Consider the following 24014-nt stretch of genomic DNA (forward strand, 5'->3'; position numbering starts at 1 on the left):
TGCCTATCCCAAGGCCTTCCTATATCTTCTCAAGAATTCTTCTGCCTTAACAAATTCTGTAATTCTATACTGTTTTACTTTATAAGTGAAAATCAGTCCTTCTGGAAATTATCACCTATATGGGATTGCATTCATTTTTAATGCTTCCGTCAAAAGTTTATAATTCTACCTCTTATTTAACAGTCTGGTGGGAATCTCTTTCAGGATTACTATCCTCTGTCCTTTGTCCAAAAAGCACTTCAAAATAGCGAGTGTGTTTTTTCTGGATGGGGGTTAAAGATGAGGACTCCCCCCTTTTTAATGGGGGGTTTGCAACTTGCACTTGCACTCTTTTGTTGTCTGCTCACACTCACACAGGCACATAGTTCTATTCCCCCCACAATATTTCAGTTTTCCAATCTTTCCTCCACCTTGTCTAGTTTTACAGGTCATTTCCCCCTCACCCCAATTTTAAAATTTGCAATTTGTAGGCTTCCCCCCCCCTCCGTCCACCGGATTTGCAAGTAGATTTTAAGTTACTCCAGTTACTCATGAGCAGCTGCTCGCCATGTAGCTTGTTAACAGTTCAGATAAGTCTCCTTCTAAATTTTCCTCTAGTTCCACCACTCTTTTATCCCCAGTTTTCCCCCTTTCCCTTTGAGCAGGGTTGTTTTTGAAAGGGATTCTGCTGCTGCTTAGTCTGCTTTGAGGCTTTCTGCCCCAGAGGGAATGTGGTTCCCCTGCATCACCTCTCAACCTTCTCACGATTCCTTCCAGAGCTCTCCTGCCCTGTTGGGGTTCGCTGGGTTGTGTAGAGCCCCGATTACACTCCAGGGTTTCGGGGGACTCATGGAGCCCATGCTTCCCCCCTCCCACACCTGTGACAGCTCAATTTCACCTGGAGCGAACTCACCGAGCTGCAGGTTCCTTCACGTAGCAGACCGGAAGTGCTGGACTGTGCATTATTCTTTTTCTTTCTCTTTTTGTTCAGGTTTTGTATTTTATTGTAATGTATTATGAAAAGTCATAATAAAATCATATATAAAAAGATACCTACCTTACTAAGTCATTTAATGAGATTGGTCAAAATGGCAACAACTTCCTGTAACTCATTTCTCTGTGTATAGGAAGTGGATCAACTACGTTTGGAGAGATTGCAAATAGATGAACAGCTTCGACAGATTGGGGCCACTTCTAGACCACCACAAAACCGCACAGACAAAGAAAAGGGATACATGACTGATGATGGCCCAGGTCTTGGAAAAGGTAGCCAACCCTACAGAAACAGAGGACATGGGAGGCGTGGACCAGGTTATGCTTCTGGTAGGTCACTTGGAATGTTCCAACTTCTCTCAACTCTGATCTGCTAATTTCTGGAATTCTTGTAAAGCAAACAGTAAATGAGGTTAAGCATGTCTAAAAATGTGAATGAGCTGCAGAGATTTAAACAAATGTGTATTTTGTAAATAATAACTGTGATACCTACTCTGTTAGTTGCCAGGTTAATTTAGTTATCCACCAAGTCAGTGAAATACGATACAGACTAAACTTCTGTAAAGTTATAATCATGGTAGTGTTACTAACATACAGTATTCCTTTTGAGTTGAAAGTAATGTTTCAATTTCAAATACACTAATTTCTCATCCAGTAAGAAGAGTGGGATTACTTGAAAAGAGATTACCTCTTCCATTATCCATACTTGGTTGGCAGAATTCTCATTTGTTGCTGTGTAACCAACTACAAACACACCAAAACTAGCTTTTATCTTAACCTAAAATTGTGATATTGTCAGGTGAAATGTATTGGTCAATGCCTACAAATTGTTATGAACATAGTTCTGTCTACACATGCTTACCAGATGAAAGCCACTTGAAGTAGTCTTAACAAGCCATTTTCCTGCAGGGAGGAGGGGATCCTTGGATGGGTTCCTCCTGGTCACTCCACTGGGCAGGAATATGCAAATTAGAGCTGTTCTTACCTCACAGTGGGAGGGCTACTTCTCCAGTTTCCTTCCTGCCTTGCGGGTTCAGGTGACAGAGCTCCTTTCTGTCATCTTATTCTGAGAAGATCTTTACTTAGAAAAAAATCTTGAAGAAAAACTGAGTAGAGAACAGAGAGGGAGATAGAGAGAAATGCCCAGTTAGCCAGAACATGATCGTGGTTGCTGGTGGAGGTGGCAGGGACCGCCAACCAGGATACTCTTAAGTCCTTGGAACCAGCAGTCAACAGAGAAAATATGACTATGGAGGGCAGTGGGGAACTTTGTGTTCTCCCGCTTGATCATTGATGGAGTCACACTTCATCTGGAGTTCTACCAATGGATTTGACATGTGGTGGTACAAGGTTCAGGGATCTTTAGGTTTCTCTTCTTTGGGGTTTCATGAGGCTTCAGCCTTAGTCATTGACAGGGCATAGTTGCCTTTCTTTTATGCATTCTATGCATTCTTTTGCATTTGCTTAAGAAACTCCTGGTGGAAGCACCATTAGTAGAACATAGTTTCTTTTTTAATAATTATTTTATAATTATTAAAGGCATTTGCAGATGATTTAGTGATCATGATATAAGACCCGATTAGTTCATTAATAAATAATTATAATAATTATTTTATAATTATTAAAACCGTGATTAAAAGAAAAATAGAAAATAAGACGTTTTCATACCATATTAAATTCATATTTTGGGATTCCTCCGATCCCTTGACTTCCCTCCATTCCCTCCCCCAGTTCTTTTGTGTAATTTTATGTTATACATGTCCAGAGTTTTCTTACCTTTTAAATATTTCCAGTTTCAAACATTGTCCTTAATATTACAAGTGTTTTTTAAAACTCTGCTGTGGTGTTAACTTCTTTACAATGCTTTTGTAAATATGCAACAAACATTTTCCCATTTTTTTTAAATATTTGCCGTCCTCTTGATTTCTTAGTCTTCCAGTTAATTTGGCCGTTTCAGCATATTCCATTAATTTACGTTGCCAATCTTCTTTAGTTGGGACTCGTTCTTCTTTTCATTGTTGGGCTATCAATGTCCGTGCGGCTGTTGTTGCATACCTAAATAAACTTTTATATTCTTTCAGTATATCTGTTCCAATTATACCTATTAAAAACGGTTTTTTACCAAAGGTTATTTTAAACATTTTTTTCAATTCATTATAAATCATTTCCCAAAAGCTTTTTATGACTTTACATTGCTACCACATATGGTAAAATGTACCTTCTACCTTTTTACACTTCCAACACTTATTATCTTTTGTTTTGTACATTTTTGATAGTTTAGCCTGTGTTAAATACCATCTATACATCATTTTCAAATAGTTCTCCTTAAGTCCCGTACATGCCGTGAATTTTATATCATTTCTCCATAATCTTTCCCAGTCTGTCATCTGTATATTATGGCCGTTTTATCATTACACATTTGACCTCTTCATCCTTTGTCTCCCATTCCAACAATATATTATACATTTTTGATAATAATTTATAATCACTTTCTATTATTTCTCTCTGAAATTTTGAGATTCCATATGCAAATCCTTTCTTTTTATCATTTTTAAATTTTCCACTCACAAAAAGATCGCTGTGGATGAAAACAGCAACACAGAGAAAGCTCCGTCTTCCCTTCCAGAGATAAAACAACAATGGAGGGAGGGGTGAGGGGGTGGGGCAGGAGGCAGTTTTACCGACGCTAAGGAAAGGGAGCCAGAGATTGACTGCGATCTACCAAAACCTCGCGGGGATCTACCAGTAGATCGTGATTGACCTGTTGGACATCCCTGTTCTAGTAGATCTTTATATTTTTCCCGAACTTTAAAGATCACCTTTCTTATTATATGATTCTGGAAGCTTCTATGTACCTTGGCCTTCTGATACCACAGATATGCATGCCATACAAATCTATTGTCATGTCCTTCTTAATCTAGTAAATCTACATTATTCAATGTTATCCAATCCCGTATCCAGCACAGACAAGAGGCTTCATAGTATAGTTTTATATCTGATAGCGAGAAGCCTCCTCTTTCTTTAAGATCTGTTAATAACTTATATTTTATTCTTGGCTTCTTGCTTCTCCAGATAAATCTCCCATTACTATCATTTTTCATACGCATATTCCAATAGGTTAGTTTCGAAGTTTTTTAAAAAAAATCTGATTTAATTTGGCACATATATTCCAACTATGATTAACTTTTCACCTTGTGGTATAATTTCACAGCTATCACCCTTCCTTCTTCATATTTAAATTAAAATTATGGCTGTAATTTTGACATAATATAAAACACAACTCTTCTTTTTTTTGTTTTGTCTGAAGTTAAATTCCATTCCCATCTTTTTATTTATCAGTATTTTCCTATGGTTTTTTGCCACGTGTTTCTGGCAAACTATGTCTAAATTTTGTTTTAATATTACATGTTCAGTTTTATTCCTTTTTATTTTATTGTTCAATCCATTTACATTCCAGCTTAATATCCTCAAATCTGCCATTGTTAGTTTTAAAGTCTTGTCTTTTCCCGTTTACCTTTTTTCTTTTCTTTTTACTCCCTTCCTCTTCTTCTGTACTATTATCTGTTACGTCTGTTTTCTGTCCTCCTACTGCTCCTTCTGGCAGTGTTTCCCTTCCTCCCAATTCCTTACTGTATTTTCTCCCAAAAATTACCAGTTTCAATTGGATTTCTAATTCTATGTTTTTTCTCCTTATATGTAAATGTGAATCCTTCTGGGAACTCCCATCTATACCATATGTCATTCCTTCTTAAAGCATCAGTTAATACTTTATAATTCATTTGTTTTTTACAAAGGGGGGAAAGAATTTCCTTAAACAAAATTATGTTTTGGCCTTCAATTTGCAATCTCTTATAATCTCTCCCCACTACACCTCTGGCAAAACAGGACAAATGAGGTCCCTGATCAGGAAGCTGGCTCTTTGCTAGCCAACGATCCTCACTTTGCAGCACATGCCCCTCTAATACTTCCAAAGGGACAGAAAGAACTAACAGCCCCCCAACCACCCCATGAGGGAAAGAGGGACTGACAGCCAACAGACAGCATAAAGCCACTCTCCAAATTTGGAATGTAGCTGGATGGGCTGCATCTATCAGGGATACTTGTTTCACTGACTTTTTATCTCAACACCACACCCTTTTGATTCAGGAGACCAGGACCAGGGATGATATACCATTAAATCAGCAGTTCTCAACCTGTGGGTCCCCAGATGTTGTTGGACTACAACTCCCATCATCCCTGAGCTCTGGCCTTGCTAGCTAGGGGTGATGGGAGTTGTAGTTCAACAACATCTGGGGACCCACAGGTTGAGAAAGGCTGCATTAAATGGATATCATTCCTTTACAAGGGAGGCCAGCATGGGGCTTGGGATCACCACCATCAAGGGGCGAGGGAGGTATGGCGGTGGGAGCAGATATTATAGGCAAAGGGGTTTGAGATATAAAGATGCTCGAACCCCTTGCAATCTGCGCCCCATCCCGAGGGACATAGGTAGGGTGAGCAGAGATTACCCTCCTCCGTCATTGGTGCTGTGCAATGTCAGGTCTATAGGCAATAAAACCGCCACCCTGCAAGACTTTTTCACCTCGCAGGGGGCTGACCTGGCTTGTGTGATGGAGAACTGGGTTCGCAAAGGCAAAACAATCGCCTTGCATGAGTTGGCGCCCCTTGGTTTCTCTGCCCTTCACCAATCACGGACTGGGGGTCGGGGGGGGAGGGGTGGCGTTAATCCGGGAAGATGGTTTTTTCAGGGCTCTGCCAGCGCCATCGATCTCTGGCATTGAATATGCTGGCCTGGTGTGGGGCAACGAGGAGAGCTTGGCTGTCTGGCTGGTGTACTGTCCACCTAGCACACTGGCAGGCACCCTATCATGACTGCTTGAGGTGGTGACTTCCGCTTTTGAGATGGAGGCGTGAGCAGACATGCTGAGAAGCTGCGTGGCAAGAGTGCAAGGAGAAGCATAAATTAAAGGTGATTAAAACCTATTTAATGATTCATGGACTGGGGGAAGGTTTTGGAGGGAACGTAAGGAAAACTTTATCCGAGCTTATCAACACTTTACCAGCTGGGGAGTATCAAATTTCAAAAAGATGCTGCGGGCTTGCGGAGGGCTAGAAGTCCAAGTCAAATAATAATACGGTCTCAAAACAAATGAAGCGAGATGCATCAGTTCTAACAGAGCATTGGAACTGGAGCAGGAAAACCAAATAAAAATGTTGGAGACGCAGGAGATGATTCATCTGTTAAGGTCTCTTAAAGAAGACATAGGGGCGCTTAAGACAGAAATTTCAGCAATTAAACAGTACACTTCACAAATGAGAATTGATTTACAAGTCTTAACATCGCGTATGGATACAATTGAACAGCGCGTTAATGTCTTGGAGAAAATTTCATTTGCAGCTCAGAACCAGACCGACAAATGCTTACTCCAATTGGAATCTGAACTTACAAGGAACAACCTTAAACTTATAGGTTTTAAAAACCATCTATCTGAAGGAATTCAGGCAATTGAATATACAGTGGTGCCTCGCAAGACGAAATTAATTCGTTCCGCAAGTCTCTTCGTCTTGCGGTTTTTTCGTCTTGCGATGCACGGTTTCCCATAGGAATGCATTGAAAATCAATTAATGCGTTCCTAGGGAAACCGCCTTCAGACCAGGTCTGGGGACAGTCTGTCCCCGGACCTCTTCTGAAGGCTGGGGGGGGGGGACAAGGGCTTTTCTTCCCACCCCCAGCATTTTAAAAAACCCTGGGACAGCGGAGGACTTCTCCGCTGTCCGGGGCGATTTAAAAGCCCCTGGGAAGGCAGGCAGGGGGGACAAAGACTTTCGCCCCCTGCCCGCCTTCAGAAGGTGTCCCCGCCCCCCCTCCCCACTTCGGAACAGCTTTCCGAAGTGGGGCGGCTGGGGCAGGCGTCCCCGCCCCCCCTCCCCACTTCGGAACAGCTTTCCGAAGTGGGGCGGCTGGGGCAGGCGTCCCCGCCCCCCCTCCCCACTTCGGAACAGCTTTCCGAAGTGGGGCGGCTGGGGCAGGCGTCCCCGCCCCACTTCGGAACAGCTTTCCGAAGTGGGGCGGCTGGGGCAGGCGTCCCCGCCCCACTTCGGAACAGCTTTCCGAAGTGGGGCGGCTGGGGCAGGCGTCCCCGCCCCCCCGCCCCACTTCGGAACAGCTTTCCGAAGTGGGGCGGCTGGGGCAGGCGTCCCCGCCCCACTTCGGAACAGCTTTCCGAAGTGGGGCGGCTGGGGCAGGCGTCCCCGCCCCCCCCGCCCCACTTCGGAACAGCGTTCCGAAGTGGGGCGGCTTCGCTCCCGACCCCCAGCATTTTAAAATCTCCCCGGGACAGAGACTTCTCCGCTGTCCCTTGGAGATTTTAAAATGCTGGGGGTCGGCAGCGAACGCTTCGCTCCCGCCCGCCAGCATTTTAAGATCGCCCGGGGCAGGCGGGGGGAAGGCAGGCGGGGGGAGCAAAGACTTTTGCCTCCCGCCGGCCTTCAGAAGAGGTCCTCTTCTGAAGGCCGGCTGTGGGCGAAAGTCTTTGCTCCCGACCGCCAGCATTTCCCTATGGGCTTTCGTCTTGCGATGCAAGCCCATAGGGAAATTCGTCTTGCGAAGCGCCTCCAAAACAGAAAACCCTTTCGTCTTGCGGGTTTTCCGTCTTGCGAGGCATTCGTCTTGCGGGGTACCACTGTACTGTGAACTGTTTAACGGAACTGTTGGAGCTACAACAACTGGATTTAAGGATGGAGATAAATGGTGTTAAAAGTTTCCCATTGAAAACCAAGAAAGCAAGAGGGGAAACATTTATAACATAATTCAATTTTTGCGCTAAGGGTGTGAGATGATATCCTTAAAAATTTCCGGTGAAAATGAAATGCTAAACCCTTTGAATGGAGGGGAAACAAAATTTCTATTTTCCCAGACTATGCTCCAGTGGTGGCAGAAAAGAGACGACTATTTGCCCCTGCTCGTAAGCTAGAAAGGGAATTAAAAATACAGCAGTTCACAATATTCCCTGCTACTTTCTGCCTAAAGATAAACAAACTGTGCCGCTTTCAAAATCATGACAATGTGATATCCTATTTACAAGCAATAAATGTCTTGGAGAAAATTTCATTTGCAGCTCAGAACCAGACCGACAAATGCTTACTCCAATTGGAATCTGAACTTACAAGGAACAACCTTAAACTTATAGGTTTTAAAAACCATCTATCTGAAGGAATTCAGGCAATTGAATATACAGTGGTGCCTCGCAAGACGAAATTAATTCGTTCCGCAAGTCTCTTCGTCTTGCGGTTTTTTCGTCTTGCGATGCACGGTTTCCCATAGGAATGCATTGAAAATCAATTAATGCGTTCCTAGGGAAACCGCCTTCAGACCAGGTCTGGGGACAGTCTGTCCCCGGACCTCTTCTGAAGGCTGGGGGGGGGGGACAAGGGCTTTTCTTCCCACCCCCAGCATTTTAAAAAACCCTGGGACAGCGGAGGACTTCTCCGCTGTCCGGGGCGATTTAAAAGCCCCTGGGAAGGCAGGCAGGGGGGACAAAGACTTTCGCCCCCTGCCCGCCTTCAGAAGGTGTCCCCGCCCCCCCTCCCCACTTCGGAACAGCTTTCCGAAGTGGGGCGGCTGGGGCAGGCGTCCCCGCCCCCCCTCCCCACTTCGGAACAGCTTTCCGAAGTGGGGCGGCTGGGGCAGGCGTCCCCGCCCCCCCTCCCCACTTCGGAACAGCTTTCCGAAGTGGGGCGGCTGGGGCAGGCGTCCCCGCCCCACTTCGGAACAGCTTTCCGAAGTGGGGCGGCTGGGGCAGGCGTCCCCGCCCCACTTCGGAACAGCTTTCCGAAGTGGGGCGGCTGGGGCAGGCGTCCCCGCCCCCCCGCCCCACTTCGGAACAGCTTTCCGAAGTGGGGCGGCTGGGGCAGGCGTCCCCGCCCCACTTCGGAACAGCTTTCCGAAGTGGGGCGGCTGGGGCAGGCGTCCCCGCCCCCCCCGCCCCACTTCGGAACAGCGTTCCGAAGTGGGGCGGCTTCGCTCCCGACCCCCAGCATTTTAAAATCTCCCCGGGACAGAGACTTCTCCGCTGTCCCTTGGAGATTTTAAAATGCTGGGGGTCGGCAGCGAACGCTTCGCTCCCGCCCGCCAGCATTTTAAGATCGCCCGGGGCAGGCGGGGGGAAGGCAGGCGGGGGGAGCAAAGACTTTTGCCTCCCGCCGGCCTTCAGAAGAGGTCCTCTTCTGAAGGCCGGCTGTGGGCGAAAGTCTTTGCTCCCGACCGCCAGCATTTCCCTATGGGCTTTCGTCTTGCGATGCAAGCCCATAGGGAAATTCGTCTTGCGAAGCGCCTCCAAAACAGAAAACCCTTTCGTCTTGCGGGTTTTCCGTCTTGCGAGGCATTCGTCTTGCGGGGTACCACTGTACTGTGAACTGTTTAACGGAACTGTTGGAGCTACAACAACTGGATTTAAGGATGGAGATAAATGGTGTTAAAAGTTTCCCATTGAAAACCAAGAAAGCAAGAGGGGAAACATTTATAACATAATTCAATTTTTGCGCTAAGGGTGTGAGATGATATCCTTAAAAATTTCCGGTGAAAATGAAATGCTAAACCCTTTGAATGGAGGGGAAACAAAATTTCTATTTTCCCAGACTATGCTCCAGTGGTGGCAGAAAAGAGACGACTATTTGCCCCTGCTCGTAAGCTAGAAAGGGAATTAAAAATACAGCAGTTCACAATATTCCCTGCTACTTTCTGCCTAAAGATAAACAAACTGTGCCGCTTTCAAAATCATGACAATGTGATATCCTATTTACAAGCAATAAATGTGAATAAAGAGCCAAGGTGAAGTGTAAGGGGGCTTCCCCCCTCCTCTCTTACTTGACTTGGAACAGGGCGGGGCAGCCACCCTCCATTTTGAAGCTCTCTTTCAACTTGACTTTCCTGCATGTAGAACCACTGACTCATGTTGATTCACCCCCTGAACAAAGTTTCCTTGGTATAGAGCTATGAAACTCCAGGTATATTAGCAATTTAATAATGGTGGTGGTACAATAAATATCACTATAAAAGCTGAAAGTCCGTGGAGATATTGATTTGTCATTTAATAAGTATCAAACTAAGTAATATCTGTTGTTTTCTTATGTATATAAAGTGCTCCTTCATGTGCCAAGTTAAAAGCTCCTGACTATTATATATATGTGAACCTAGGAGCTCAAAGGGGTGAATGTTTGCGTTTCCTACAGAGCGGAAGTCGTGCATTTGTTTTTTCCCCCTTCTTTTTTTTGTTCTTTTCTGTTCTTTATCTTTGTTTTATTGTTGAGTGTATTAAGTAGTTTTCTTTTTCTTTTCTTACTGTTAGTGCTGATATTATATTAATAATTGTTGGCTATTGGTATATATTTGAGCCTACCCTTTCAGAATCCTTTTTACTGTTGATAGAACTACTTTCCACCTTTCTCTCCTTTCTCTCTACTTCCTTCTTTGAAAATTTTCAAATAATAATTATTTGATTGGGAATACTTAAAGTTAATTTCAGTGTTTATATAAACGTAGCGGGTAGCGTCTGCCTTATATATACTTAGATATGTAAGAATGATAATTATTCATATATTTTGTAATCCATATGTTAAATATAAGCATGGTTAATATATGACTCAGGTTTTTAGTATATTTGGTTTATATTAGGCCTTCCAAACAATTTTGCTGAAGATAAAATAGAGGACTGGAAAGCTTACAGAATAAAGCCATAATGAGAATTATAAGTATGAATGTCAAAGGAAAATAAAAAACAAATCCTAACACTCAAATATCTCCAGTCATTAAAGGCTGATATAGGTCTATTACAGGAAACACATTTGACAGAACAAGGGGCTCAAACTTTGAAAAGTCAATGGGTAAAAGAAGTTCTTTCAACAAACTTAGACGAAAATGCCAGGGGAGTCACAATTTTATTTAGGAAAGGCTGGCCTTATGAAATACAAGATATAATAAGAGAGGAAGATGGTCGATGCTTAATAATTGTAATTAAAACAGAAGGGACAGAAATAGCAATAGTAAATGTCTATGCCTCAAACACTGATGACCATAAGTTTATTCACAACTGCTTTAAGAGATTACACTTTCAGCACTTGCTAATGGGTGGAGACTTTAATGAAATTTTAGATCCACAGATGGATACCACCTGAGTAGCCAGGAAAAAAAGGACAAAGGTTAGAGAGACAGTTAATAACTACCGTATTTTTCGCTCTATTGTACGCACCGGACCACAGGACGCACCTAGTTTTTAGAGGGGGAAATCAAGGGAAAAAATATTCCCCCCCCAGCTCCAAAGAGCAACGGACAGGCAGCATCTTTAGCCTTGCACAACGGGATGGATCGTGCCCGCTGTCCACCGGGGCTGGACTAGATGACTCCTGGGGTTCCCTTCCAACCCTGCAATTCTGTGACCTCGGAAGTTGTTGGGGGTCTCCACCACTGGAGGCTTTTAAGCAGTGGTTGGGGGACCATCTGCCTGGCGTTCTTTAGCTGTGATTCCTACATTGTGAGGGGGCTGGGCTAGATGACCCTCAGGTGGCCCTCCCAACTCTATACAGTCCTACACTTCTGCGTCAGGAGATCCACAGCCACTTCACACAATGCCCACTCCCAATTTTCATTGGAGAGACATGTGGCTTCACTGTCTAGGTAGGTACCCCCCTACCTGCCACTCTTCCCTCACCCCACTTAAGCCGAGGGAATTCCTGTCCAGAGAAGCTCCCAGGTGAGGCAAGGGTTAAGATCTACCTCTGGTAAATGGCTTTGTATCCTCCCTCTTTCCCTTTTCTCTTCTTCTATGCTAGTTCCTTCTCTTGTGTGTTGTTTAATCTGTTTTTATTGTATACTAAAATAAAAGCTGCAAAGTTTCCTTTTTTATAATATTCCCCCCCTCCAAACTAAAACATTGATCTAGATAAAAACACTGATCCAGAGGGAAATAAGGGGGTGGAGAAAGGACGAAAAAAGAAAAAGAGATAGAGATAGAGAGATTTTTAAAAAGTTGGCTTCTTTAGCCTTGTGCAGCCTCCCGCGGCTGGAGAGGCGTGCTAGGGAAACGAGGAAGCCCGGGTAGCGAGCGGGATGGATCGCTTCCTCTTTAGCCTTGCGTAGCCTCCCGTGGCTGGAGAGGCGCGCACGGCTAAAGAGGAAGCCCGGGCAGCGAGCGAGTGGGATGGATCGCGCTCGCTGCCCGGGCTTCCTCTTTAGCCTTGAGTAGCCTCCCGCGGCTGGAGAGATTGCGCAAGGCTTTTCTAGAGGAGGGAGAAGGGACTGTCTGGCCGCGTCAGTCCCTTCTCCCTCCTGGGGAAAAGCCCGCAAGAGCCGCGCAAAGCTTGTGTGTGGCTCTTGGGGGCTTTTCCTGCTTGCCTTCTCTCCTGCATTCGCTCCATAGGACACACAGACTTTTCCCCTTAGTTTTTAAGACGGAAAAACTGCGTCCTACGGTGCGAAAAATACGGTATATGATACAGTGGAATTTAGTGGATTCATGGAGACTGCATCATCCTAAGGAAAAATCATATACATATTTTGCAGAAATTTATAAAACCCAGCCTAGAATTGACTTTTTTCTAACATCAGCATCATTACATCCCTTTACTAGTCAATGTGACATTGATATTCCCATTATAGCTGATCACTCAGCAGTAATACTGGAATATAATTTATCTAAAACCCAGGAAGGTATGAGGAGATGGTATCTTAATATAGCATTATTAAATGAAAAAAACTTGATTCAATATATAACACAAGAAGCACAAATATGTTTTAAAAATAACTCCAAATCTTCAACATCAAGACTGATGGAATGGGAAGGATATAAAGCTTACATCAGAGGGAAGAAAAAATCCTTCTCTGCCAACAAAGCCAAGCTGCAAAGATTAAAAGAAAATAATCTAAAAATTTCTTGAAAAACACTATGGGGTGATATGGCAAATAACCCATCTACGGTTACATATGAAAGAATACAACAACCAACATTAGAACTGAATAATATACTAGCTCAAAAAATTGAGTTCAGCCTACTAAGTCTAAGACAAATATATTGGGAACAGGGAGAAAGACTGACAAAAATTCTAGCTAATCATCTAAAACAAAAGAAAACGAACCAAATAATACCCTTAATAAGAAATGAAAATAACCGCAGCAACCTCATCAGTAGATATCAATAATGAATTTGGGTTACAGAAAGTTGTTCAAAACTTTACTCAAACAGGTTTTATAAAAACAAGACAAGACAAACAATAGATTTGATAAATTTAAACAAAGATGAACAAGCGTTTATGATATTGTCATTAGATGCAGAAAAGGCTTTTGACAGAATATATAAAGAATGCATAGGGTTTGTGTTACGTAAATTTGGTTTCTTATAGAATACTGTAATTGGATTAAAATGTTTTGTAAAAACCCAACGTCACGGATTGTTACAAATGGAAGAATTTCGAATTTGATTAGTTTAAATCGAGGAACGAGACAAGGATGTCCTCTTTCTCTGTTATTATTTAATCTCTGCCTGGAACCATTAACAAGAGCAATAATTCAGGATGAGCATATCAAGGGTGTAAAACACAACAAAGATGATAGCCTTTTATTTATTTCAAAACCAGAAGATACAATTCCAAAAACTATGGAGAAAATAAAAACCTTTGGCAGAATATCGGGATATTCTATAAATTGGACAAAATCAGAGATTTTACCAATTGGGCCAAGGGCTACATTGTATAGAAAGCATCAATTTCGGATGTGCAAAGACTTTATTAAATACTTGGGTATAATGATATAGACCAAATTGTAAAATTAAATTTGAATCAAATTATAAATGAGATTTCTTTTGATATTGAAAGGTGGGGACCTCTAAACCTTTCCCTTTGGGGAAAGGTTAATGTACTCAAAATGAATGTGGTTCCAAAGCTTTTATACACCCTTAGGGGATTACCAATACATATTCCCAAATGTTACTTCCAAAAAATAAATCAGCTATGTAGATCGTGCCTGTGGGGTACAAAAATATCACTACATAAAATGCAACTTCCAACTAAGGAAGGTGACTTTGGTCTCCCAAATCTGGAACTATATCACCAGGCCTACCTTCTGAGTAAGACTAGTGCTTGGAGAGCTAGCAGGAATCTCAATTGGGCTACTCTGGAATATAGTTTCTTTCAATCTCTTGTAGGGTGGACTAAACGGCTCCAATTTTATGAAATATCCTATTATCCTGGAGACTATTAAAGCACCTATAAAAATTTGGATGAATAAAAATAAAAATAATAAGGCTGATCCCTATCAGCATGAGAAATTAACAATATGGGCCAACCCAAAATTAAAAATTGGAAATCAAGTAATAATTTGGCAAAATTGGATGGAAAAGGTATTTTGACATTGAATCAATTAATTGATGAAAATTACAAATTTGTGGAATATAAGACTTTGCAAGTAAAGTATGGATTAACCAGTGAAACACAATGGCAATACATCCAATTGAAACATATGTTGGAAAGGCAGTTTGGCCCTCACGCTATAGCAGCATCGGGAACACCCATGCTGCTACAAGATTTAATCTCTGCAACAAAAACAAAAAACTCCACACTTGCGCTATATCCAACCCTACTCAACAGGAAGAAATATGATTTAGAATATGATAGACAAAAATGGAGTGAAGAGTTAGGGGTACAGATAACAAATGTCAAGTATAAAATCAACAGAAATAGCCTCTATGGATCTAAGACTAAGACTTATTCAACAGAAAATAATATTCAGAGTCCACTGGACTCCAGCAAAACTATACCAGAAGAAAATAACAAGTTTAGTCAACTGCTGGAGATGTGGGAGTAAAAATGCGAACTTAGTACATATGATGATTAACTGCCGAATGATAAGATCATTTTGGTGTGAGGTGAGGATATTTATAGCAAGAGTAATAAAGAGAAATTGTTAATTAGTGAAATTGAATTTAATTCTAAATTATATTCCGGAAACGTGGGAGATTACAAGGGCCCCCCCAAAAATATGGGGAAATTAATCCTGTGTCCAGTCAGGCTTCCCCTGCGCAACTTTGTTCGGGAGCTGACCTGGCAGGAAGAGCAGAGTAGCAGCGGTCCTGCATCCGTGTGAGATGAGGGATAAATCAAGTCCAAAGACAGTTCGGTTCTTATCTCTAGAAGCGTTTATTTACAAAGCAATAAATCCATCAGAACATTCCGGCATCTCTGTGCTCAAAGCACACACACAGCCTTCTGAGCTGCGTCTCAGTCAGAACCGAAAGCACTTCTGAACACTGACACAGACTCACTCTGACGCACTTCCCTGCGTCATGCTCCTCCCAGATACAGGACACCACGGAGTTTTAACCCTGTCAGTTCCAAACTCCACATCCCCTCTTGTCCTGCATCTGGGGACAATAGCCAACAATGCTTTCCCCATACACAGACCCTCACAGAACTCCTCGTGCTTCTGGAAGGTTAATGGTTTAGTGAAACCATCAGCGAGGTTCTTAGTTGAGGGACAGTATTTCAGAGCAACTAGCCCCTCATGAACGCTCTGACATACATTCTGGAAACGTATGTCCAAATGTTTGGTCCTCGCCTTGAATTGCCCTGTCTCAGCCAATTTGAGGCACGGTTGATTGTCTTCATGCACCACAACGGGCAGACAATTCTCTCCACAGATTTCCTCGACCAAACACACATAGAACTCCAACTCTCTGCAAACCTCTGATAGCGCACCGAACTCAGCTTCAGTAGATGAAAGCGCTATGAGACTTTGCTTCCGGGACCTCCACCCAACTACTGAGTCCCCAAACTTCACCACTAGGCCTGACACTGATTTGCGGTCCTCAAGGTTAGCCCAATCCGAATCCACCCAGGCGGTCAGCTTGACACCGCCCTCAGCTGACATCTTGAGGCAAAAATCTTTGGTATCTTGCAGGTAACGTAGTACCCGTTTAATACCATTCCAGGCCTGCACACTAGGACTTGAAGCCTCTCTACTGAGCAGATTGACAGCAAACACAATGTCTGGTCTGCTCCACTGTGACAGATACAACAGACTACCCAGAGCTGACTGAAAGAGTTCAGTATTTTTGAACACAGCGCGTTCTACTTGCTGACACTCCTTCACGTAACCAGTCTCCATGGGTGACCTGGCACCTGCACAGTCAGACATCCTGAACTTCTCAAGCAACTGTTCAATCTTACCTTTCTGGCGAAGCAAAAAGCTTCCATCACTTGCTCTTGTGGTCTCTAAGCCTAAATACGATTTGACATCTCCAAGCTGCTTTAACTTGAACCGTTTTCCAAGCTCCTTAGCAAACTTTTCCACCTGTTTACTTGTCTGTGCCATGATCATGATATCATCAACGAACACAAGGATCACTTGCTGTGTCTCTCCTGACCCCTTCAGGTACAGGCAACTGTCTGCAACACTTCTCCTGAAACCTAGCTCTTCCAAGGCTTCATGTAGGCACATATTCCAATTCCTGGCAGATTGGCGTAATCCATAGATGGATTTGTGCAACCGCCACACGACGCCTGGCTCACTGCCTTCAAACCCTGGAGGAGGAAACATGTACAACTCCTGGAGATCTGAGTTCAGGTAGGCGACATCTACATCAAAATGGTTCACCTTCCAACCTCTCTGTGCTGCTATCGCCAAAAGCGTTCTCAAAGTCTCTGCTCTTGAGGTCGGCGAAAAGACCTCTGTGAAGTGGACACCCTTCCTCTGTGTGAATCCTCGGGCCACTAATCTTGCTTTATACTGTGGTTCTCCAGCTTCTGTGGGTTTAAGTCGGTAAACCCACCTGCAACTCACAGCTTGCTTTCCAGCAGGCAGCTGTGTGAGTGAGAACACACCAAGAGACTCCATTGAGTTCATCTCCTTCTGCATCGCCTTACGCCATTTGCTAGCTTCTTCCTGAGGCAACTTCTGAACATCCTCAAAGGATTCAGGCTCACATCTAGCCACACCTACCCAGACACTAGTGACTTCATACCTTTCAGGAGGCTTACCCTTGGTTGATCTTGCTGACCTCCTCAGCGTGAACTCTGGAACTGCGCCTGATTCACCTGGATCAACCCTACCATCTCCTGTGTCAGAAACTTCCCCCTCTGACCTGCTGCGCCTTTTTGGCCGCACAGCTGGGTCTGCTGGCGAGGATGGCTCACTCCTTGGCTCAGACTTGACCGAGACCTGTGGAGGGGTCTTGGGACTCCCTTTTGGAGAGATCTGGAGCCTCTCCCTTGGAGATCCTGGCTCTGGGCTCTGTGGCTGTGGACTGTGCACCTCAGCAACAGGTTCAGCCTCGTCCTCCTCCTCTTCCTCATCTGAGTCTAACAGAACATCCGGGTTCCCGTGTAGACGTTTCCACCCACTCTGCTCGCAAAACTCAGCACTGCCGCTAATAAGCAGCTTAGACTGGTTGCCAGTAGGGTATGCAAAACGCCACGCCTTTGAACTCGGCTCATAGCCTACAAAGATCATCTTCCTAGATCTTGGCTCACCCTTTCTGCGCATGGCCTTTGGAATGAGGACCCAAGCCTCACAGCCAAACACTCGCAGAAAGTCTGTTTTTGGTTTCTTCCCATGAAGCAGAAAGTACGGTGTGTCTCCCACACTTGAATTGAACACCCTGTTCTGAACAAAGCATGCTGTCTTATAACTCTCAGCCCAAAAGCGCTGTGGCAAACCCGAGTCTGCCAACATAGCGTTCGCTGATTCCTGTAGGGTCCGAAGCTTTCTCTCCAACCCCGTTCTGTTGCGGAGAATAGGGAGCAGTCAAACGATGAGTGATACCTTTCTGCCTGAAAAACGATTGCAACGCAGAACCTGTGAACTCCCCCCCCCCCCCCGCGATCAGATTGAAAGGAAATCACCCTGGTAGAGAAACGCAGCTCTACCGCTGTGATCCAATCCCTGATCAGTGCAGCCGCCTCTGACTTCTGTCTAAGTGTAAACAGCCAGGTGTGTTTCGAAAAATCATCAATGAGAACCAGAATCCATTTAGACCCAGCTAAAGAAGGTGTTGGCATGGGTCCTGACAAATCTGCATGCACAAGTTCAAAGGGTTTACTGGTTCTCCTCTCTGACCTGGGGTATGTGCATGTTGTGATCTTTGATTGCTTACAGGCTTGACAATCTAGGTATCTGTCACATGCCTTGAACCTACAACCAATTGTGTTCTCTGCGGCTTTTTGTACATACAACCACGATGCATGCGCAAAGCGTCTGTGCCACAAGTGCAAACAATCATGGTGTGGTGGGACATTTGCACACTGCACTTGGGCATCTTTAATGGACTTTCCACTAGCCCCATTTTCCACCAGCCCCATTTTACCAACAGCCCCATTTTCAATAGGCATCTCCACCAGAAAGAGCCTGTCTTTCCTCTCAACACTGTAGATCTTCTTCCCATCCCTGTAGAAGGAACACAGATCGTTAGAGAACAGAACATCAAAACCAGCAGCCATAAGTTCTGATACACTTAAAAGAGAATGTGCAAGCTCTGGAACCAAATAGGCTTGCACCTCAGAATCTATAAAAGAACAGTATAAAAACCCAGTTTCAGTCAGTGGTCTCTGAGACCCATCTGCTAATGTGACGTAGCGTCCAGTTTTAACTGTCTTGCAGTTCCTCAGGAGCCCTCTGGAATTCACGAGGCAATGAGAAGCTCCCAAATCGATTATAAGAGAGAAAATGTCTCTCTGGCTGTTTTCCAAAGATGCCATGGCGTTGCTCGCACCCCCACCGGTTGCCATGGCCACAGCCTCCCCCCGACTAAGGCTTTCGCAGCTTCCCAGAGACACCATCGCAGCTGTGAGATGATAAGACGCCTTGTTTTTGTCTCTCTCCTGGCCTGCTGCTTTCCCACGTCTCTGCTGGGAACCAGCCCTGGAACCGCTGCTTATCTGCTTTGTTGACATTCCACGCCGGCCAGTGTCCTTGCCGCCATCCTGCGCCTCTAGCGGACAATTGCGGACCAGATGTGTGTTGCTGCCACACCGATAGCATCTCTTGGAAACAAAAGCTCTTACACAGTCCTCGCCACTCCTGGCTGCTGCCCCCTGCTCTTTCTTGGGGTGCAGCCTGTGCCCTCTTTCACAGCCCTCTGGCGCTTTGATTCTTCGTCAATCAAGCATCCGCTAATATATTCGATCGTAAGATCCTGCGGCGGCATCGTTTCCATCGTTAGAACCAAGTTCTCATAACTCCTGTCCAAAGAGCTTAAAAGCGTATAAGCCTTAAGTTCGTCTGGGAAGGGCACATTTAGCTGACGCAGCTTACTGAAGATAGTCAGCATCTGAGCAATGTGATCCCTTATTGGTTCCCCTGGGGACAGCCTCTTCTCAAACAGAGAACGTATCACATGGATCTTTGCCCCAGTTGTGGTCCTCTGATGTATTCTAGTCAGAGCGGACCAAATCTGATGACAGGTACGTAAGCCATCAATATGAGGGAACTGCAACGCTTCTATCGCCATCACCACATGGGACATGGCCTTCTTGTCTTTCTTTGCCGCCATTGAAGCCCTCTCCACATCTGCAGCTGCTGCATTGGGCCCGGCCTGAAACGGATCGGCTTGCGTGCATTCCCATAGCTGCTTTCCCTCCAGCCAATAATACATGCGCTTACTCCAATCCTCCCAATTGGCCCCATTCAGTCTTTCGAAGGGGATGATGAAGCTCTCATGGCCTTGCTGAGCAGCAGCCATCTTCCTCCCCCCGGGGCTTTAAGCGTACTCACGCGATTGCCAGCTAGCTGGACCTCCGAAGCAGCCGTTTCCTCTTGGCTCCGCTCTCCAGCAGCCTCTCCCACTGCCCTTCCTGGCAGGAGCTCAAAGCTGGCAGTCTTCCTCCCTCCTCACACATGTCAGGAAACACGGAACCTCCATAACCTTTGGGGAAACTAAGCCTGCGTCCAGTCAGGCTTCCCCTGCGCAACTCTGTTCGGGAGCTGACCTGGCAGGAAGAGCAGTGTAGCAGCGGTCCTGCATCCGTGTGAGATGAGGGATAAATCAAGTCCAAAGACAGTTCGGTTCTTATCTCTAGAAGCATTTATTTACAAAGCAATAAATCCATCAGAACATTCTGGCATCTCTGTGCTCAAAGCACACACACAGCCTTCTGAGCTGCGTCTCAGTCAGAACCGAAAGCACTTCTGAACACTGACACAGACTCACTCTGACGCACTTCCCTGCGTCATGCTCCTCCCAGATACAGGACACCACGGAGTTTTAACCCTGTCAGTTCCAAACTCCACAGTACCATGCTATATTAGAAGCAAAAAAACTTGTTTTGATGAATTGGAAGAGCCGCAAAAAGATTGCATTGAGCACATGGATTGATAATTTGTACAGATTAGCTACATACGAATGAATTGCATGTTGTCGCAAATTAAGAAAGGATAAATATGAATAATCTGGAAGGAATATTTAAGCGATAAGGCAGATAGTGGTGGGAGGTAGGGGGAGGAGAGAAAGGTGGGAAAATGTTAAAAAGGTATATGAGTATTCAAATCTGAATTGTCAAGTTGTGTTATTAGTGTTATGGTTTTTGTTGTATGTGTCTTTTGCGGTTGTTGTTTGTATTGAAAAAATTATTATTATTATTATTTTTAAATGACTGCTTGAGGTGGTGGCAGACTGGGTCTTGGAGTTCCCTAACCTATTGGTTTGAGGGGACTTCAACGTCCATGCTGATGGCACCCCCTCCTCACGGGCTCTGGACCTGGTGTCTTCTATGGCGACATTAGGACTCTCCCAGTTTGTTTCGGGCTCCACACACCAAGCAGGCCACACGCTGGATTTGATCTTCGGCACAGGTATAGATATGATCATGGCCTCCCCTGTGGAGGTGCCGTGGTCTGATCACTACGCTCTGAAAGCCAGGATTGACTCCCCCCCCCCCCCCCGCTTGGGTGGCGAGCCTATTTGAGTTTGCCCGCGGAGGCTGATGGATCCTGATGGATTCCATCAGGCTTTGCGGGACCTTGCTCCCCCTGACGGCTCATTAGATGAGCTTGTCGAGAGCTGGAATAACCGACTCTTGGCGACCATCAGTGAGATCGCGCCTAGACGCCCCGTCGAAACTGAGCCCCTTGGTTTACCGACGAGCTCCGAAGCTGGACCTCAGACGTCTAGAGCGAGTATGGCAGCGTGTTCGTGACGGAGCCTCAAGAACATCTTAAAAGATACTTATGAAAGCCTATGAGATGGCAGTTAAAGCTGCTAAGAAGACTTACTTCTCAGCTTCCATTGCATCCACTAGCTCTCGCCCGGCACAACTTTTTAGAATAATTAGGTCCTTAATGTCCCCAGAGGAACAACAAAATTTAAATACTAATCTGACACATAGCTATGAGGCATTTGCGAGCTTTTTTGCGGAAAAAGTCTTGCTTCTCTGCTGTGACCTCCCTGCCAATTTGGATACAATAACAGAACTGTTCTTGGGTCCAATATTGGACCACTTCAATCAGATACTCCCAGCCGATGTGGACAGACTCCTCTGAGCTGGAAGGCCCGCCACCTGCCTCCTTGACTGTACCCGTCTTGGCTGATTAGAGCATGTCCAGACGAGGTACAGATCCCCCTGGGTGATATCATCAGTTTGTCCCAGGGGAGTTGAAGGAGGCAGTGGTGTGTCCGCTCTTAAAGAAAACATCTTTAAGAGCTATGCAAATACTACCTGGTTTCGAACCTTTCATACCTGGGTAAGGTAATTGAGAGAGCGGTTGCTGAACAGCTTGATAGGTTTCTGGATGAAACATTGGCTTTGGACACATTTCAGTCTGGCTTTCGCCCTGGTTATGGGACCAAGGCGGCTCTGGTCACCCTAACAGACAATCTTCGTAGGCAGCTGGATTGAGGTGGGTCGGGACTGCTAATTCTTTTAGATCTGTCAACAGCCTTTGACATGGTCCTCCATGAACATTTGGACCACCGCCTTGCTGACATGGGGTTTCAGGGCACAGCCCTACAATGGCTGCACTCTTTTATCTCAGGTCGGGGACAGAGGGTGCTGCTAGGGGAGGAGTTGTCATCACGACACCCTTTGGTGTGTGGAGTGCCGCAGGGCGCAATCCTCTCCCCTATGATTTTAAACATCTTTATGCGCCCCCTTGCCCAGCTTGTCCAGAATTTCAGGCTGGGTTGTCATCAGTATGCTGATGACACCCAACTGTATCTGTTGATGGACGGCCATCCTGACTCAGCCCCAGACACACTGACCAGATGCTTGGAAGCTGTGGCTGGATGGCTACGTGGGAGCCGACTGAAGTTAAATCCTTCGAAGACAGAGGTCCTCTGGCTGGGTCGGGATGACATGGGGTTGGGGGGCCTAACTCCCATCCCTTGTGGGGGCTCAATTAGTACCAGCGCCCTCTGTTAGGAGTTTGGGTGTAACCTTCGACGCCTCCCTTTCTATGGAGGCGCAGGTTGCAACTGTAGCAAAGGCGGCATTTTTCCACATCCGCCGTGCTAAGCAGTTGGTCCCTTACCTTTCTCGCCCTGATCTTGCCACAATGTTCCATGCGATGGTCACCTTCAGGCTCAATTATTGTAATTCGCTCTATGCGGGGCTGCCCTTGAAGCTCACCCAGAAACTCCAGCGGGTGCAGAATGTCGCGGTGAGGCTCCTTACGAGGTCCTCGCTGCTGGACCACATTCATCCAGTGCTATACCAGCTGCACTGGCTCTCGGTGGAGTACAGGGTCAGGTTTAAAGTGCTGGTTTTAACCTTTAAAGCCCTATACGGCCTAGGACCCTCGTACCTACGGGATTGCCTCTCCTGGTATGCTCCACAGAGGACCTTATGGCCTGCAAATAACAAGACTTTAGAGGTCCCGGGTCTCAAGGAGGTTAGACTGGACTCGACCAGGACCAGGGCCTTTTTAGCCCTGGCACTGGCCTGGTGGAACACTCTCTCACAAGAGACCAGGGCCCTGTGAGATTTGACATCTTTCAGCAGGGCCTGCAAGAAGGAGCTGCTCTGCCAGGCCTTTGGTCCAGGCCGAGTCTGACCCCCTTCTTTCCATGAAACCCTGTATGTAACCCTTTCTATCAGCCCATATGGGACCAGCACAGGTGACCGGGCCTGACGAATATTTAATATTCTTACCTTCATGGCTGTGATTTGTGGGTTGTCCACTTAATTTTATTTTGATTTCACTGTGATTTTGAGCTGTATTTTAATCAGTTGTTTGATTTTGTGTTTTTAATGTATTATATATTTGGTGTTAGCCACCCTGAGCCCGGCCTTGGCCAAGGAGGGCGGGATATAAATAAAAATTATTGTTGTTGTTGTTGGTCTGGAACATTCTATCTTTAATAGCTTCTGAATTCAAAAATACCAGGCAGTCTCCTGGCATTTTCCTCATCCGCAGCATTTTAGATTTAATTCTATAGATCTTGTCCACAGAGTTGTCCAGGATTTATTTATCCAGTTCCAGCCATGTTGCTAAAGCCTCAAGTATTCTTTTAAGTCCTGCTCACCTTCTTCTGGCACATTTCTTAGGCAGACCACCAGTTCCTTCTGCTTCATTTCTGCTACAGCCATAGCATCCCACATTATTTCCTGAGTTACATAGACTCCTTGTACCTCTACCTTCAGTTTTTCCTGTTCCCTTTTCACCCCTTTCACCTCCTCCTGTGTATGTTTGGTTTCTCCTCCCTCCCTTTTAATCCTGTTTCTACCTTGGTGGTTCTAGCATTTTATTCCTTCATTTGTCCCTTAATTTTTAACATTGTTTTGGATTTTTTTTCAGTGTGTGTAGCTAATGAATTTACAGTCTTTTAAAAATCACTACTAATCTCCCTTTCAAATTCTGCAAAAAGATCTTCCAGTTCAGATCTTGTGTCTTCCTGGATGGAGGGTTTTCTGCCTGGTGTTGGCGTTGGTACTTTTTTCATTGCCGTATCTGCTCTTTTACTTTACAGCAGCCATTTCCCAGCCTTGGCTGACTTGTTTTTACAGCTAGACAAACACAGCATAGCTTCCCCACCAAGTGCCATGCTGCTTGGCCTTATCAGGCCTTG

General features: G+C 45.1%; 1 protein-coding gene across 4 annotated transcripts in view; it reads left to right on the forward strand.

Annotated features, from left to right (window-relative positions):
* LOC309523302 (fragile X messenger ribonucleoprotein 1-like) overlaps positions 1–24014 on the forward strand; it is a 201218-nt gene that overhangs the window by 165880 nt on the left and 11324 nt on the right. For all 4 annotated transcript variants that reach the window (XM_082207094.1, XM_082207093.1, XM_082207092.1 and 1 more), the window contains one exon: positions 1107–1302. In XM_082207094.1, coding sequence (XP_082063220.1) covers positions 1107–1302 — 196 coding nt within the window. The remainder of the gene's footprint in view (positions 1–1106; positions 1303–24014) is intronic.

Source organism: Podarcis vaucheri, assembly GCF_965113315.1.
Source record: "Podarcis vaucheri genome assembly, chromosome: W".
NCBI classification, from domain to species: domain Eukaryota; kingdom Metazoa; phylum Chordata; class Lepidosauria; order Squamata; family Lacertidae; genus Podarcis; species Podarcis vaucheri.